Source organism: Eucalyptus grandis, chromosome 7, assembly GCF_016545825.1.
Source record: "Eucalyptus grandis isolate ANBG69807.140 chromosome 7, ASM1654582v1, whole genome shotgun sequence".
Classification (NCBI taxonomy): domain Eukaryota; kingdom Viridiplantae; phylum Streptophyta; class Magnoliopsida; order Myrtales; family Myrtaceae; genus Eucalyptus; species Eucalyptus grandis.
The window spans coordinates 12353343-12368375 of record NC_052618.1 but is presented as its reverse complement, the minus strand read 5'-3'; the positions used below and the strand labels follow the sequence as shown (position 1 = coordinate 12368375).

Here is a 15033-nt window from a genome sequence, read left to right as displayed (position 1 = left end):
ATTATGAAGGTATTTCCGGTTAAGATTTATTGCCTAATTCGCAACCGCATACGGATTTTTATTCTATCTATAAGGCTTTAGATGGAATAATAAATCTGAGAATAAAATTGATATCTTGATCTTTAAGGCTTAAGATCAATCTATCGATTTTATTAGCGAAATAATCAAGCTGATTTGGATATTGTTCCTGATTCGAACGATGTATGATATCTTTGATGATTTTGAATGATTTGGTGTTTATCTTTTAATTGCTTTATTTATCCCGAAAATACAAAAAGATTGCATTTGCATATCATGTAAATTACAATAAATTTCCTAGATAGAATTGCATGATAGAATAGTTAGATTCTTTTCGATTATATTAGAACGCATGTTTAGATGGTATCTAGGTTAGATAATATCCTTGAATTAAATTGCATGTCGAGATAAATTTTTGAGTTAAGATAGGATTCGGATTAGTCTATTTCCTAACTTAAGATAGATAATACCTCACTTTAGTTAGATTTTTAATTATGAATTTTTTTATAAAAAACACAAAAAAAAAATGTCATTGCATGTCATATAGAATTAGATTCATGAAATGCATGTCATTTAGTGATTGTTGTTAGGTCCATTTAATTAGAAATTGCATGTTATTAGAATTAGGTCATTTAATTATATTGCATGTTGATGTGAATTCTGATCTAAAAACGCAGATGCTTTCGTTGCTTGGAGGTAAGTTTTTGCAATTTATTTATTGTTTATCTGGGTGTTAAATTGGTGGTTTGTGCACGCGCATGATAACCTCACATGTTAGGGAAATAAATTTAAAATCAATTCAAGCTGCTTGCAAAACATTTTTGAAAATAAAATAATGGTACCGAAAGGGCATTAGAGGAATCTAGTATAACCAACTCCCCGTACCCATAGTCTCTGGTTCGTAGGAGTAAAATAATTCTCCCGTTATTTTACTTGGGTTTCTAATCGACCCACCAAAAATAGATTAGTGGCGACTCCTAATTGAAAATCAATGCATCAATTGCATGTTAAGAACTTAAACCTAAGTCGCGAATTGGTATGGGCTTGGGAGAGCCTACGTTAACTCTAGGCTTAACAATCCATTAGCCAAACTTAAGTCTAGGCTTAACAATCCATTAGCCAAACTTTAGGTGATCCACACCCGAAAAAATTGGTCGCGACACTGAGGCATCGAGAAACCTGCAGGAAAATCGTTAGGTGCTGCGGAGAAGCTGTGGACAGTTGGAGGCGTGGCTATGGTGCTCTCTGGATGTGCTGGACAACCAGCCAAAGCTGACGGGCTGGAAAGGCGCTGCTGCTGGTTGTACCACGAACATAAGGAGCAGATTGCAGTGGAGCGCGACGGTGAGGTGATGACAGGGAAGGACCAGTCGCAGTGACTTGGCGAGGCTCAGGCTGGTCTGGCCATGCAGAGAAGACATTATACTGGACAGAGGCCAGCAGGGAAGCTCCGGTGGCAGTGAAGGCTAGCTGGGCGTGGCATGGGCCACCAACGTTGCTGGGAAGCGAGCAGGCATGGGGCTGGACGGGAGCAACACCACTTCGCTGGAGGAGCTGCCATCGTTGTTGGAGATCGCTGGTGGATGTTAGGCAATGGCCTGAAGCCCTGAGACTGCTGGATCTTGCCTGGAGTTGTTACTGGACAAGTCACCGAGGCTGCTGGAAGCTATTGGAACAGGCGGGGAGGCGGCAGTAAAGGGAGCTGCTACAACGTCGTCTGGATAGGGGGTGTAAATGACGCGAGTGGAGGCCATGAGAGGACAGAGGCTTCGCCCTCCTTCGCTTCAACATTTCCTTATTTGGAGCGTGTTCTTGTATATTCTTGTCTCCCTCCCCATGAATGTCTTGATAACACGTTCATATAGACTCAATTTTAGGAGAAAATATCGTGTTCACAAGTGGTGCCACTCATTTTTACACAACTCCATTCAGTGAGCGGCACAAGGTGGAGAATAAATATCCTTTATTGCCTTACCTTCCTAATTTGGACCAAAAGAATATATCGTCTCCTCTTATTGTCATTCTATTAAAACTCTTAAGAATAATTGTCCTTTATTGCCTCCAAATTTGATTAAATATTGCAATATTTCTTAGTTTAGCACACCCCATGTACTTATATCATGTGATTTTAGGCCATTAGGATTTTCAATGGGCTGGGCCGAACTTGGTGCTCCTGCGAGTTCAATCCAGATAATTTTATTAAGGACATGGTTAAAGTGTCAACCTGAGTATGCAACTGCAGTGAATGTGGTCCTGGACAACTTAACATAGCTACTTGTAGGTACAACTATTATAGCTCGTCTCCCGAGAGAGAGTAGCGGCATGCTTGGACCCGCAGACTGTAACCCGTGCATAGGTTCAGCGAGGCAAAAACTCTTTCACGAGTGCAGCCTCGCTGTTGGTGCTCGAATTCAACTCAATGATTAGAGAGTTAGGTATGAGATGTATTCTTTCTTTGAATGATGCTCGGTGGGAGAATTGTTCATTCACTAAATGATGGATTGTTACCTCCACGTAAGAGATCGGGTCTATTATGTTGAATCAATCACCGCCTCTCTCTCTCGAATTCTCTCCTCACTTCGCAGCCACATGTTTGACCATATTTTTATACAAGTTGGCAAGTTGCTGCACTCCACCTTTTAGGCAAGTTGCTATATAAAATAATAAAAGAAATTTGTAAGAAAGATGGCAAGGTCGGTTAATGAACCGACTTAAACAGCCTATAAAAAGGAGCTAGTGCTCCATTTAATGGCATAGGGGTCTTGTGTAGTGAGTGGGGTCTTTACAGTGTGTTGTGTAGAGGGCGCTGTGTGTGCATGTGAGAAGTAAGAGTCGTGTAGAGAAAGAAGAGAGGAGCGTGCTGGGTAGCGTGTGGTGAGCAGTGGAGAGAGTGGTGTAGAGTGTGAGGTGTAAGTGCAGAGACTCCATTTAGTGTTGGGGCATAAAGATTAGGGGTAAGTATGGTTTCATGGTAAAATTTAAAACTTGAGAACCGGACTTGTGGGAACCTGTAGATTTCATATTCTAAAGTATGCATAGTAGATTCTAAGTTCCAAAAAATGATGAATCTATTTGGATAGGTAGGTTCCAAGTTCTTAATTACAGGACTTGGAACCTGGAACTTGTAAACTAGAACCAGAACAAGTTTTAATGTCTTTCTTGGTACATGTCTTCGCACGATCTTACGATATTCTATATTGTTTGATGATAAGTGTATAATTTGGAAGCACTAGTTTGAGCTTATATTTTATGATTAATACTTTTACTTTATTGATGCTCATATTTTCCATGTGTCTTTATGGTCAATGAATTATAGAAGCAAATGATGGTCATTAAAGGTTTTAATTCATTACAATCGTTCAATTAATAATATAGGTGGAACTTGGGTAGACTTTAGAACTGATCGTGGAACCTATAACAAGGTAGGTTCTAAATTCTAGGGTATGTAGGGTAGATTCTAATTTCCAAAAAAAATAAAAAATGAGGAACTTATTCCGATGGGTAAATTTCAGGTTTTAGATGGAATTTGTATGGAACCAGGAACCACTCACCCCTAATAAATATATGCCTATTGTGTGAGTAGTTTAAATTGAGTGTTCTTGTAATATTGAGAAAGTGCTTATTATAGTCGCGCTTTCATGAAGTCCAACAAATGCTATCAGAGCTACACCAAGCAACTCAACATAATATATGACAAGATCAAGAACAAGTATGATAATTAAATTGTCGTTCTCAGTGAATCGGGACCATTATGCATGAGCAACTGTTTGAATCAATGATGAAGACGAGAAACCAAACTATTATAAGCATAAACTCCTAAACATCAATTAGGTTTGCTATGTCAATACAGGATATTTGATGATGACTCCTGTATTTAATTTCCCCTTGTAAGATGTGTAGATAATTAAGGATATTTGAATGGTAGAACGATTGGGATCTTGTATTTTAAAAAGCATGAAGCCTTATGTTCGAGTCCTAATTGACGCCACAACCACTAGTGATAGGCCAAGGTCCAACATATACATTAGAGGGAATGTTAGAATAGTTAAATATTGAATTGGGCATTTATATAATAGTTTAAGTCTTTACAATAATTAATAGTGGTTTCGTAAGATTTTATAATCGCTCCATGCCACGATATCATCATTTCCCCCAAAGGACTGATCGAATTCCAATGAAAGTGCATCCATTTAAAAATTAGAGATCTTACATTGATTGATCAAGAGACAGTTTTATGACCTTTGATAGTACACTAAATTTCAATGATCGCCGGTAAAACTCACCCATTCTAAAAGGAGCTTTTATTAGTAAAATGGCAGCTAGATAGAGAGAACAAGAGTATACATTAGAAATTAACTGGTACACTTGCCCATGCGGGTTTATTTTTCCAGAATTATTGAAAAAAATTATTTGTTAAAATTGTTTTTCCAGTCTTGCACCATCGCTCTCTATAACAATAATGTATTTATAGAATTTTTTTAGAAAGTGACAATAATCATGAAGTTGAATAAGCATAAGGAAATATCACATGAATGCAATGCATATCACTTGGTTGATAATTGAACTTTATGGATTCATTTACCTTACTTATGAATTTACTTTACCGTTATCAAATATTTCTTCTTATTTTAAAGGATTGGATTATCATAGGCTATTTCTATCTAATTCAACTCGAGTTTTTCAGTCACTTTTGTAAGTAATTATTATCTTCCAAGAAACATTACTCCGATATTGCATTTTACTACATGTTGTATTGGATGGAACTGAAATAGTTGTACTCTCTATAGTGAATGGTATTATCAATTTTTTCACTCTATATTAACTACTGAATACATTATTAGATATTTTATGTATATATACCACATAACATGTCATGCACAACAAAGCCAATCATACATATATATACCCTCCGTTAGCCCAGGAGGGACATGGTTGAGCGGGGGAGCCTTTTAAGGACTTGCTCGGGTCCAATACCACATAACATGTTATGCACAACAAAGCCGATCATAGCCGATCATACGTAGATAGACACATTATTTTCTGATTCTCATAAAGAAAATTCTACTAAAATAATGCACTATTTGCACTTTATACAAAGAGTATCGAATTCTTGGTTTTAGGGTTCATATGTTGTTGCCAGGTCGTCGTCGGTGCTCCAGATACACGACCTTGAATTCAATAGGTACATTGCATGAAGAAAGAGAAAACCCATCAATACTCTTCCAAATGCTAAAGATATATATAGATAATGGCTAAAAAATGTGCTTACAAAAATAATGGGACACAATGGACTGTCGTATAAATAGGGCATAGCAAAATCTCGAGAGAATTGGCCTTGTCACATAATGAACCGATTATTTCATAAAGGAAAGAGTACAACATAAACCGCCCATGTGTTAAAATAATTTTACGCGAGTGGTCTCGTATGGCCTGAAACTACTCACTTTGTCCAATCAATTATTTGCGAAACCTCTCGCTTTTACACCGCTAGTATGTGCTATAATTATTCTTTCATAATTTAACATTTGAATCAATAACATTCCCTTTTTTAGGAAAGTACATCACAATATAGATGGAAGCATCTCAAATGATACAACGGAATTAAGCATCCCAACACAGTGACTTGCACTGTGTTATTTCTACTTGAAAACTAGAGGCGCAGAAACTAGACTTCACACATCTACCCAACCACACTCATAATCCTCAGATCCATGGATGAGATTAGTACTTGTTCATCAAAGCGAGTTCAGACTGAATCAACTTTGAAAAAACATCCATGGCATCACGAGGAAGCCCCAGAGACACAACCAAGTTGTCGCTCTCCTCGCTCTGGGAAGCGACCAAGACGAGGTTGTGGGGGACCATGGTCGGCGCCACTTGGAACGGCCTCCCGAACCCGAAATCCGTCTCGTAGAAAGAGAGCCGACTCCACTTGCTGATGCAGCAAGCGTTGCCCTCGTAGTCGACCACAACCCTGTTCAGCTCAACGTGGTCGATGGCCGACCGTATGTAACTCTCGGTGACGCATCGGAGCGCCTCTTGCACGGTCTGAACGGCAAACAAGAAGGGCTTAAAGGTCAGTTCGCCCGCACTGCACTCGGCGCATGACCAAGCAATGCCGTTCCCAAAGTAGCCGCTTGGCAACGGCGGGTCGAACTTGGGTCGACCATCGACCGCAGTGAGAAGCTTTGTTGTCTCATGAGGATCCATTCCAAGAGCTTTGGTTCGTGCAATCCACACGAGCGCCGATATGACTTCGAAGCTCGTAGGGACTATGGAAGAGCCATCTTGGGTTGTGATTGTTGACACTTTCTTGAGTTGAATGAGAGTGTGTGGTTCGAAGTCGAATGATCTGTAAACATGGGGTTTGGTTCGGCAGTCGACTATCTTTTCAGATGGCCGATCTATCGGAGCATATTCATGGTGGGGGAGATCGACACACGGAGGTTGCCTTGGGCACAACACCGATCGATTGAGAAAGGGAAGAATCGACGGCGGCCTGCCTTGAGCCACATCACTCCAGCAAGTTAGGAAGTCCGCAAGGGCTTTACCATCGACGAGGACATGATTCATCACGATGCCGTGTTGGAGTCAACACCTAATATAAAAACAAGAAGTCCATTATGCATGAAGTCTGGACGTGGGCAGCAAGTGTTCCCATGAAGGAATGAATGGGCACATATTAAAATAATAGTATAATTGTTACTGAAGCCTTCAAGGAGCAAGAAGCAAAGTTTAACTTTGCTAGTACTTGCACGTGAAGGAAACGCAGCCCACAATTTTTGACTGCTAAGAAGAAAAGTTCAACTTTAACTCTTGCAAGTTTGAAGTCCATGTGGTGAAGATGCTTATAAATATAGGGTTACGTTAGTTTATTTAGAGTAGGGAGAGAGACAGTAAGAGAGTGAGATTTTAGAGAGAGTTTTAAAACTTAGCAAAGTTTATGTGTGTACTCCATTAAGCCTTTGTAAGGCATATTGTGTAATATAATATCTCTTTGTGTGTGTACTCTCTCCCTCCAAGTCCTTTTGGTTCCAACAATTGGTATCAGAGCTAGTCGGCCAGGGACCGTGTCAAAGCTAGCAGTCAGGGATCGTGAATCCAGAGCAGGCCAAGGATTGAAGTGTCAGAGCCTAGGAGGTCAAGAACCGGAGTATCAAAACCAGTGGCCGGAGACCGAGAACCTAGAGCAGTCGATCAAGGATCGTGAACTCAAAGCTAGCAATGGCTTCCACCAACTCTGTTCAACTGCTACTCCCAAAGTTGAACGGAAAGAATTACAACAACTGGTCCGTCTAGATGAAGGTTCTTTTCAAATCCCAAGATTTGTGGAACCTAGTGGAGAACGGCTACATCGAAGTGGCCGATGCCGAAGCATTCGATGCTTTAAGAAAGACGGAGAAAGATTTATTGGTGGAAACTCGGAAGAAAGATCAGAAAGCATTATTTACGATCTTTCAAGCCGTGGAGGAGACGAGAAAATATCGAGTGCGGAGACTGCGAAAGAAGCGTGGGATATATTGCAAAAATCCTACAAAGGCGATGATCGTGTCAGGCGGGTGCGACTCCAAACACTTCGAGGAGATTTTGAGTCTTTACGCATGAATGACTCAGAATCTATCTCGGCTTACTTTGATCGTGTACAAACCATCGTTAACCAACTGAGGGTTAATGGTGAAGAGCTTCAAGATGTACGAGTCGTAGAAAAAATCTTGAGGTCTTTGACTGAAAGGTTTGACTACGTTGTTGCGGCGATCGAAGAAGGCCAAGATATATCAACCATGACGTTGGAGCGGTTGATGGGTTCATTATGCTCGCATGAGCAAAGAATGAATCAAAAGTCCATCGGTTCGTATCCTGAGCAGGTATTGCAAAGTCGGGTTGTTCAGTCAAATCAAGGAGATTATCAAGGTGGACAAGGTCGTAGAGGTACCCGAGGTAAAGGTGAAAATTCAAATTTCACCAGAAGATATAGAACACGTGACAAATCAAAAGTCAGGTGTTTCAAGTGCAATAAATTCGGACATTACAAATCCGAATGTCAAGCAGAGGTGACGGAACATGCACATATCGTCAATGATGACGAAGATGTGGTGCTAGCATGTACCGTGAATGATGCACGTACTCTCTCTAGAAATAAAACAAGTTTCAAGAGCCAATGGAAAAATGATGTCGGCATTAGGAATGGCAAACGGTGGAAAAGTCATAGTGAATGGCAAAGGCGAACACTAGCGAGGAGCACTCAACCAGGGAGAGCACGCCGAGACTGTGACAAAGACAACAAAAGGCATAGCAAGCAGTGCTACATTTGTGGCAAAGTAGGCCACTTTGCTAGAGTCTGTTGGTTCAAGCAGGTAAAACAAGTTGCTACAACTTTTACCAAGAAGAAGAACCATAGTAAAGAAGAATGGAGTCTCCAAGCGATTGTTGCAGCAGAGGAGCAAGAAGAGCCTGTAGCCACCGGTATCATCAAGGCAGATGATGTGATAGCCATTGAGACATCCCCAAAGAAGAGCAAGCCATGGGCAAGCTCGAAGAAGCAAGAAGCAGCTTCAACAAGCAGTTGTGAGAAGGAACTGCAAGAGATGCGGGAGATGTTGAAAGAGAAGGATGAAATGCTGAAGCAAAAGGACAAGGAGCTCAAGCTCAAAGAAATGGAGCACGAGAAGCTCCGGTATGAGCTCAAGAAATTGCAAAGGCTCAAGAAATGTTGCCCAGAGAAAAAGATTCCCAGGGGCAAAAACAAATGGAAGATTGTAGAAAAAAAGCTCCATGAGAAGGAAAAAGAGACTGATACGCAAAGTGAAATAGCATTGATGAAATCCGAGCTTCGCAAAGCTCAGTTGGAAGTCACAGTTGCCGAGGCAACTGAAGAAGATGAATATCAAATGCTATAGAAGAAGAGTATTAGGTGTTGAGGGAGAGTGTTGGAGTCAACACCTAATATAAAAACAAGAAGTCCATTATGCATGAAGTCTGGACGTGGGCAGCAAGTGTTCCCATGAAGGAATGAATGGGCACATATTAAAATAATAGTATAATTGTTACTGGAGCCTTCAAGGAGCAAGAAGCAAAGTTTAACTTTGCTAGTACTTGCACGTGAAGGAAACGCAGCCCACAAATTTTGACTGCTAAGAAGAAAAGTTCAACTTTAACTCTTGCAAGTTTGAAGTCCATGTGGTGAAGATGCTTATAAATATAGGGTTACGTTAGTTTATTTAGAGTAGGGAGAGAGACAGTAAGAGAGTGAGATTTTAGAGAGTTTTAAAACTTAGCAAAGTTTATGTGTGTACTCCATTCAGCCTTTGTAAGGCATATTGTGTAATATAATATCTCTTTGTGTGTGTACTCTCTCCCTCCAAGTCCTTTTGGTTCCAACATGCCGACGGTTATCCCTCCGCACTTGAATGTCGTCACCTGGATTATACATACACTATAAGCGGGTGTTTACATCAGAAAACAAATCTCTGGAAACATTACCTGCACGGTGAGCAAAGATTCTTCCACTATGGTCTGGGCTCCGTCGCTGTGGTTCACAAGTTTTCTCAGTGTCCCAGGATTGGCGACGCTAATATCGCCTAGCATCCTGATCTCGTCGTCCGACATCGCTTCGACGAACAAGACACCTTCCCCGGTGCATGTTGCTGCCATCTTCCCATCACTGCCCATGACAAGTCTACCTGCGAACGGATAGAAGTCGACCAATACCTCAGCCAGCGACGCTCTGATCGTCTCGGTCGCAGTGGAACAGCTTCCCCTCCCTTCGCCTTTGAAGGCGAACACGATCTCGATCATGTGAGGGTAGGTCTGGTCGAGGTTAGAGACAGAGTAGAGCCCGCAGGCCTTTTCCCTCGCTGGAGAAACGATGACCGCACTCGTGATATTCACGACGAGTTCTCGCGTAGCTCCGATGTTCGTTGACTTCTCATTTCCTGCTTCTTTGCCCGAGTTAAATTTAATTATTTGTGGGCTTTGGTGAAAACAGAGGTATTTTATATATATTTTATCAATTCTATATACCTTTTGGTTTGAACCAGAAGGAGATTTAGAGACAAGGCTCAAATCTGGAAAATAGTTGTTGGAATTTTCTTGTTACAATGCATCCGCTTGTTGTACAATTTTTTTTTTTTGATGACCCAGGGAACATCTCGTGCCCATGGCGAAGAAACCTGGGGTGAACTGGGCCCCCACCACTGACCCAGCCACAGGTGAATCGCGTTTGCATTGAAGCATCGACCACGCGAAGTTTCAAACTCCTCCCCCGGCAGTGGGGTACTAAGGTCAAAACCAACGCGGCCACCATGGGTGGTGGTGTACAATTTGCTTGTTAATGCAAACAACTTCGACAAAAGCAATATCTACATGTCTCAAGCTATGGAGCTATTTGGTCATATGGATTAGTTTAAAATCTCATTTTTCTGCATTATCTTATAAAAATGATGGCGACATTTTGACCACGAGTTTCTTTCACAAGTCCATGCAATTGGATGGACTTGTGGAGGAATCTAATGTCGATTTTTTCTAGGGTCCGAAGTTTCACCTGTTTCGTTTGTAAAAACATGATTAGTGAATTAATGACACTTTTTGGTCAAGGAAAATATTTATACATAAAATTAAAAAAGTGAATTCATAAATCTAAGGAGATGAAAAAACTTTTCATAATTGTTCATCTTGAATTTTTCAATATTTTAATTCTTTTATTTAAAAAATCAAATTTCAAAATTTCAAATTTCTTTTTCTCTTTTACTTTCTTTGTTTCTTCTTTGCCAATCATTGGGCCTTAGTAGCCAGTCACAAGTGCAAGCCAGTAAGGCTAAAATCGGAGAAGGCTTGAGCTTGCCAAGACTGGCGAGCTCAACCTCGCTACAAGAAGTTAGAGCGCGACCTTGCCCGAAGTCAGCCAGGTCCACCCTTGTCGAGCCTCAGCGATGGTGCCAGTGGCTTGTTGTAGTTGTCATCGAGGCCTCGCGACTAGTGAGGGAGGAAGAAGGAAAGACAAAGAAAAAAATAAAAACATATTTAAAAAATGATTTTTTTCATGAGATTGAAAACATTTTTCAAATGAGATCTAAATATTAAAAGCAGCTTTGATCACATATCACCATATAAAGGAAAATCAACCATTTTCCTGAAAAACAATATTTTTAAAAGTGTTTTCCTTTTTCATAAAATTTTCTCTCAAACAAACACTCTTATTTTGAATTATATTAGTTAAGCGAAGTGTTAATTGAGATTAGGGTTCATTATCTAGACTCATCAAAAGTCAAAAATAACTTTTTAACTTTCCGGTCAAATAAAAAAAATAAAAATATTCAAATTTTAAAAGATTATGCAAAAATTATATATGAATATTTGTGTCAATAATGATCTATTTCATGTCAATAATTATCTATTATTTCTTAATTGCATACAAACTATTCTAAGTTAGAGTCATTTGTATAAGCCAAAGGCGTCAATCCACATGGCTTGCAAGTAGTCCATGGGCTTCCAAGTAATTGAAAGTGTACTCCTTGATTATAACCAAAAAAAAATTGTCGGTCTCTTTTGATTGTCATTGCACACTAATAAGCATTACTTGACTTAAAATCTAATATTCATTTGTCTATATATTTACAAATTTTCACTTTCTAAGTACCTTGGCGTGCAAAAAGTTTCTCCACAAGGAAAGTCAATATACTAACACGTATTCAAGATATAACTTTGACATGTGAATTTTCTTAAATGATGGATATTTTTCTTTCATGGCTGCAAGTATGAAAAATGTTTTACGTCAATGATGCTGGTAATTGAAACCCTACGTATATTTTCTTTCGCAATAAAGATGTTTAAACTTTTTTACATTAAACATAAAAAAAAATTATATTGTTGTTCCAAATAAGTGTCTTTCATTTTTTATTTTTGTTTTGACTGACTCATAATTTTTGCTAATTTAAAAAATCCCACTTAGCTGGGTAAAACATATGTATTCACCATCACCCATAAGAATATATTCAGATTCACAAGTATCTACAAGTCAATTTGGTCAGATACAAGATACACACTGTTCACACAATGTACCATCCTTGCTTTCATGCTCAAATGTTTGTTCGAGAATTTTGGAACCCACCCTGTGGATAACATTGCAAAGAAAAAAAAATCAGTAAAATAAAATACGAAAGTCGTAAGTAAGGTTATTTTATCATAAACCTTTTCATTCTATAAGTTTAAAAAAAATAACCACATGCAACTTTTACTCTTTATCCATAGATTCTCTACTAATCATTTAGATATAATATTGGAGGAGAAAAAAATTCATCAAATTACTTAAATCAAAACGGGAGTAAATTTCACAGATAGTTATTCAAAAGTAAATAATTTTACAAAAATTAATAATTGATTATATCGGTTTGAAAAATTAGTCAATGAAAAAAGATTTCATTATTAAAAGCAATATATACCTAGACATTTTCACTGATAATGAAAATATTTTTCATTCATTTATTTTTGTAATCAATAAAAATTATCATAGTTTTCTCAACCGTGGATTTATAACAAAATACACGCAACCATAGACTTTGCAATCAAGTTGCTGCACTTTGATTCTTATTATCAGCGCTAAACTTTTTATTTATTCACAGTGGATGGCACTTTTAACGGGATCTGACCAACTTTTCAGTCAAATGCTAACTTAAGACACATAGCCCTTGGATTTACTATTATTACCTTTTTCAACGATCTTTCTTTTGACCTCATTCAACCTCAGTTCAAAGCAGTGCAATGATTCATCCCACCTTTTGTCCTCCGCCATGTATCCTGCTCCTCTTGAATTATCTTGTGAAAAAGGGTTTGACATTAATGAGAAAAGGAAGCTCCCCCCGAATCTTTAAGAACTAGTTTTCCCTTAGGCCGTTCGTGCTTCTCTTTTCAGTACCTTCTTGTCATATTTTGCTGGGGAATTGCATTTGGCCCCCAAGTTCTTGGGATTGTGTTAAGTTGCCCTCGACACGTCAATTTTTGCAATTCGCCCCAACCTGAAATTTTTTACAATATGCCCCTCAGCATTCTCTAGCTCAATTTTTCTTACATGTCTTGATTGTACGTTATCTACATACATCAGTTCAAAAATATGGAGTATTTATGTTTAAGAATTGTATCGATATGCAGTATTGACTCCGGTCAAATTTTCTCAGAAACCCAAGTCACATGCTCCTACATGTAATATATTTCTGAATTATTTTTTCACTTTTTTTTATATGTATATACTTATATAACAAATTTGTCTTCCATAATTAGGCATAGGGTAGGTATTGCAATTGATTTTTAATACCTACAGGGCTCATTGAGAAAAATTAAAATGTCCGAGGCAATTTGCTACAACAACTAAAAACTCGGGGTCAACTAGGGTTGATTTATAGTGAAGTTTGGTCTAAATAAATGTTTCTTTGTCAAACATCTCTAAATAAAAACAAGAATGTACTTATTATTATTATCAATGTATCGAATGATATATGTATTGAATAGGAGACGAACATTCATTGTATAGGGAGATGTACTTAGAATGTATAATACAAATGTACCATAATAAGTACATTAGCTAAGATGAATATAATGAATATTCATTCGTGTAATTAATAACAAAAAGTTTCTTTTTGACTTTTCAGCAAGCTTGAACAAACTGGGCCAATCTTTAAAAAAAAAGAAAATAACAAAAAGGAGAAAAGGGGAGCAAAAGCTTTGATCTCGTACTGGAAAAAAGTTTGAAATCAAAGGCTTAACGTTCCTCGGCTCCATCCGACGTCGTCTCGTCCGTTCGCGACGCTCCTGTCAAAAACCTCGTCCCGCGAAAAACAGCCACTGCTTTCTTCGTCTTGCGCTTTTTCAAAAGGTTTCGAAGCGAAGCAATGAACCGTCGCGGTGTCAACAGCGATCACTGGGTCTTTCTGTAACGCTGTCCGCTCATGAAATGTTCCGCCTTTCTCAAAACGGGGGTGTCGCCGGGGAGCCGAGGAGGGAAAGGACAGCGTGCGAGCGAGGACGAGAGGAATGTCGCGCGGTCTGAGCAGGCTGGCGGCAGCCGGCACCGTCCTTGGAGGGAGACGAGCTCAAAAGGGGGAGAGCTAGGAAGAGAACGTGGGGAGAGAAGAGAGAAGAAAGAGAGATCCGGTCAGTTAAACCGGGAGAGAAAGAAGGAGCGAGATCGAGAGGGCCTCTTCTTCGTCCGAAAACGAAGGAGAGAAAGGGTGAGGGCTGCTTCTCGAGGGGTTCGGCCGGAAACCGAGAGGGAGCGCGCCGCCGAGAAGGAGACGGTGGAGATCTGCTCGTGGGAGCCAGAGAGAGCGAGAGAGAAGCGACTGTGCTCGAGATCTTCGGCGGTGGCAGCGTTCCGGCGGCGGAGGAGGTGACGCCGCGGCGGTGAAGGACCGGAGGGGAGGCTGGTCAAGTGCGCTCCTCTCTCGCACGGTCGCGAGAATCGAACGAGGAAGGTTCGGAGAACAGAGGGAGATTCGAGCGAGAGTTGAGGAGGAGAGCGAAACTCGAGAGCGAGAAGGAGATCTCCAGCAGCTCTACCACGCTCGAACCCTCTCCGACGACCTCTGGCCAACGCCCTCGAGCACGCCATCTTTCGCTCCCAAATCTCTGCGTCGCCGGTGAGTTTCTTTTTCGGTTCGATCCTCCCTTGCCCGAAGATCCCAGCTCGAAGATACGAAGGCGGCATACCATATAGCCCGATCTGACACGAGCTCGCCCGCTCGTCGCCGTCTTCGAGCCGGAAGATGAGGACCTGAACAGCGTAAGAGAGGGAAACATTGGAGGAGAAAATATTAGGTACCCTAACGGTGCCACGCAATCCGTGCCCCGAACCATTCGGGCGTGACACCTGGACAAGTGTCGATCCACGTCGGCTCCTCGGCTCTCTCACGTTCTAATTTAAACCAGAGAAGGTTTTGCGTCCCCCCATCTCTCTTCTTCATTAAATGCTTTATCGTTCTCTGCACGCTTCTTCTCCCGCTCGCCCCTTCCCCACTCTCTTTCAAA

General features: G+C 40.3%; 1 protein-coding gene across 1 annotated transcript; it reads right to left on the bottom strand.

The window, feature by feature from the left end:
* Positions 1–5739: 5739 nt before the first annotated feature.
* On the bottom strand, positions 5740–6591 carry LOC120295853 (omega-hydroxypalmitate O-feruloyl transferase-like). Its single transcript, XM_039317452.1, has one exon. It carries the CDS (start codon positions 6589–6591, stop codon positions 5740–5742), a length of 852 nt encoding a protein of 283 aa, XP_039173386.1.
* Between the last annotated feature and the right edge of the window lie 8442 nt (positions 6592–15033).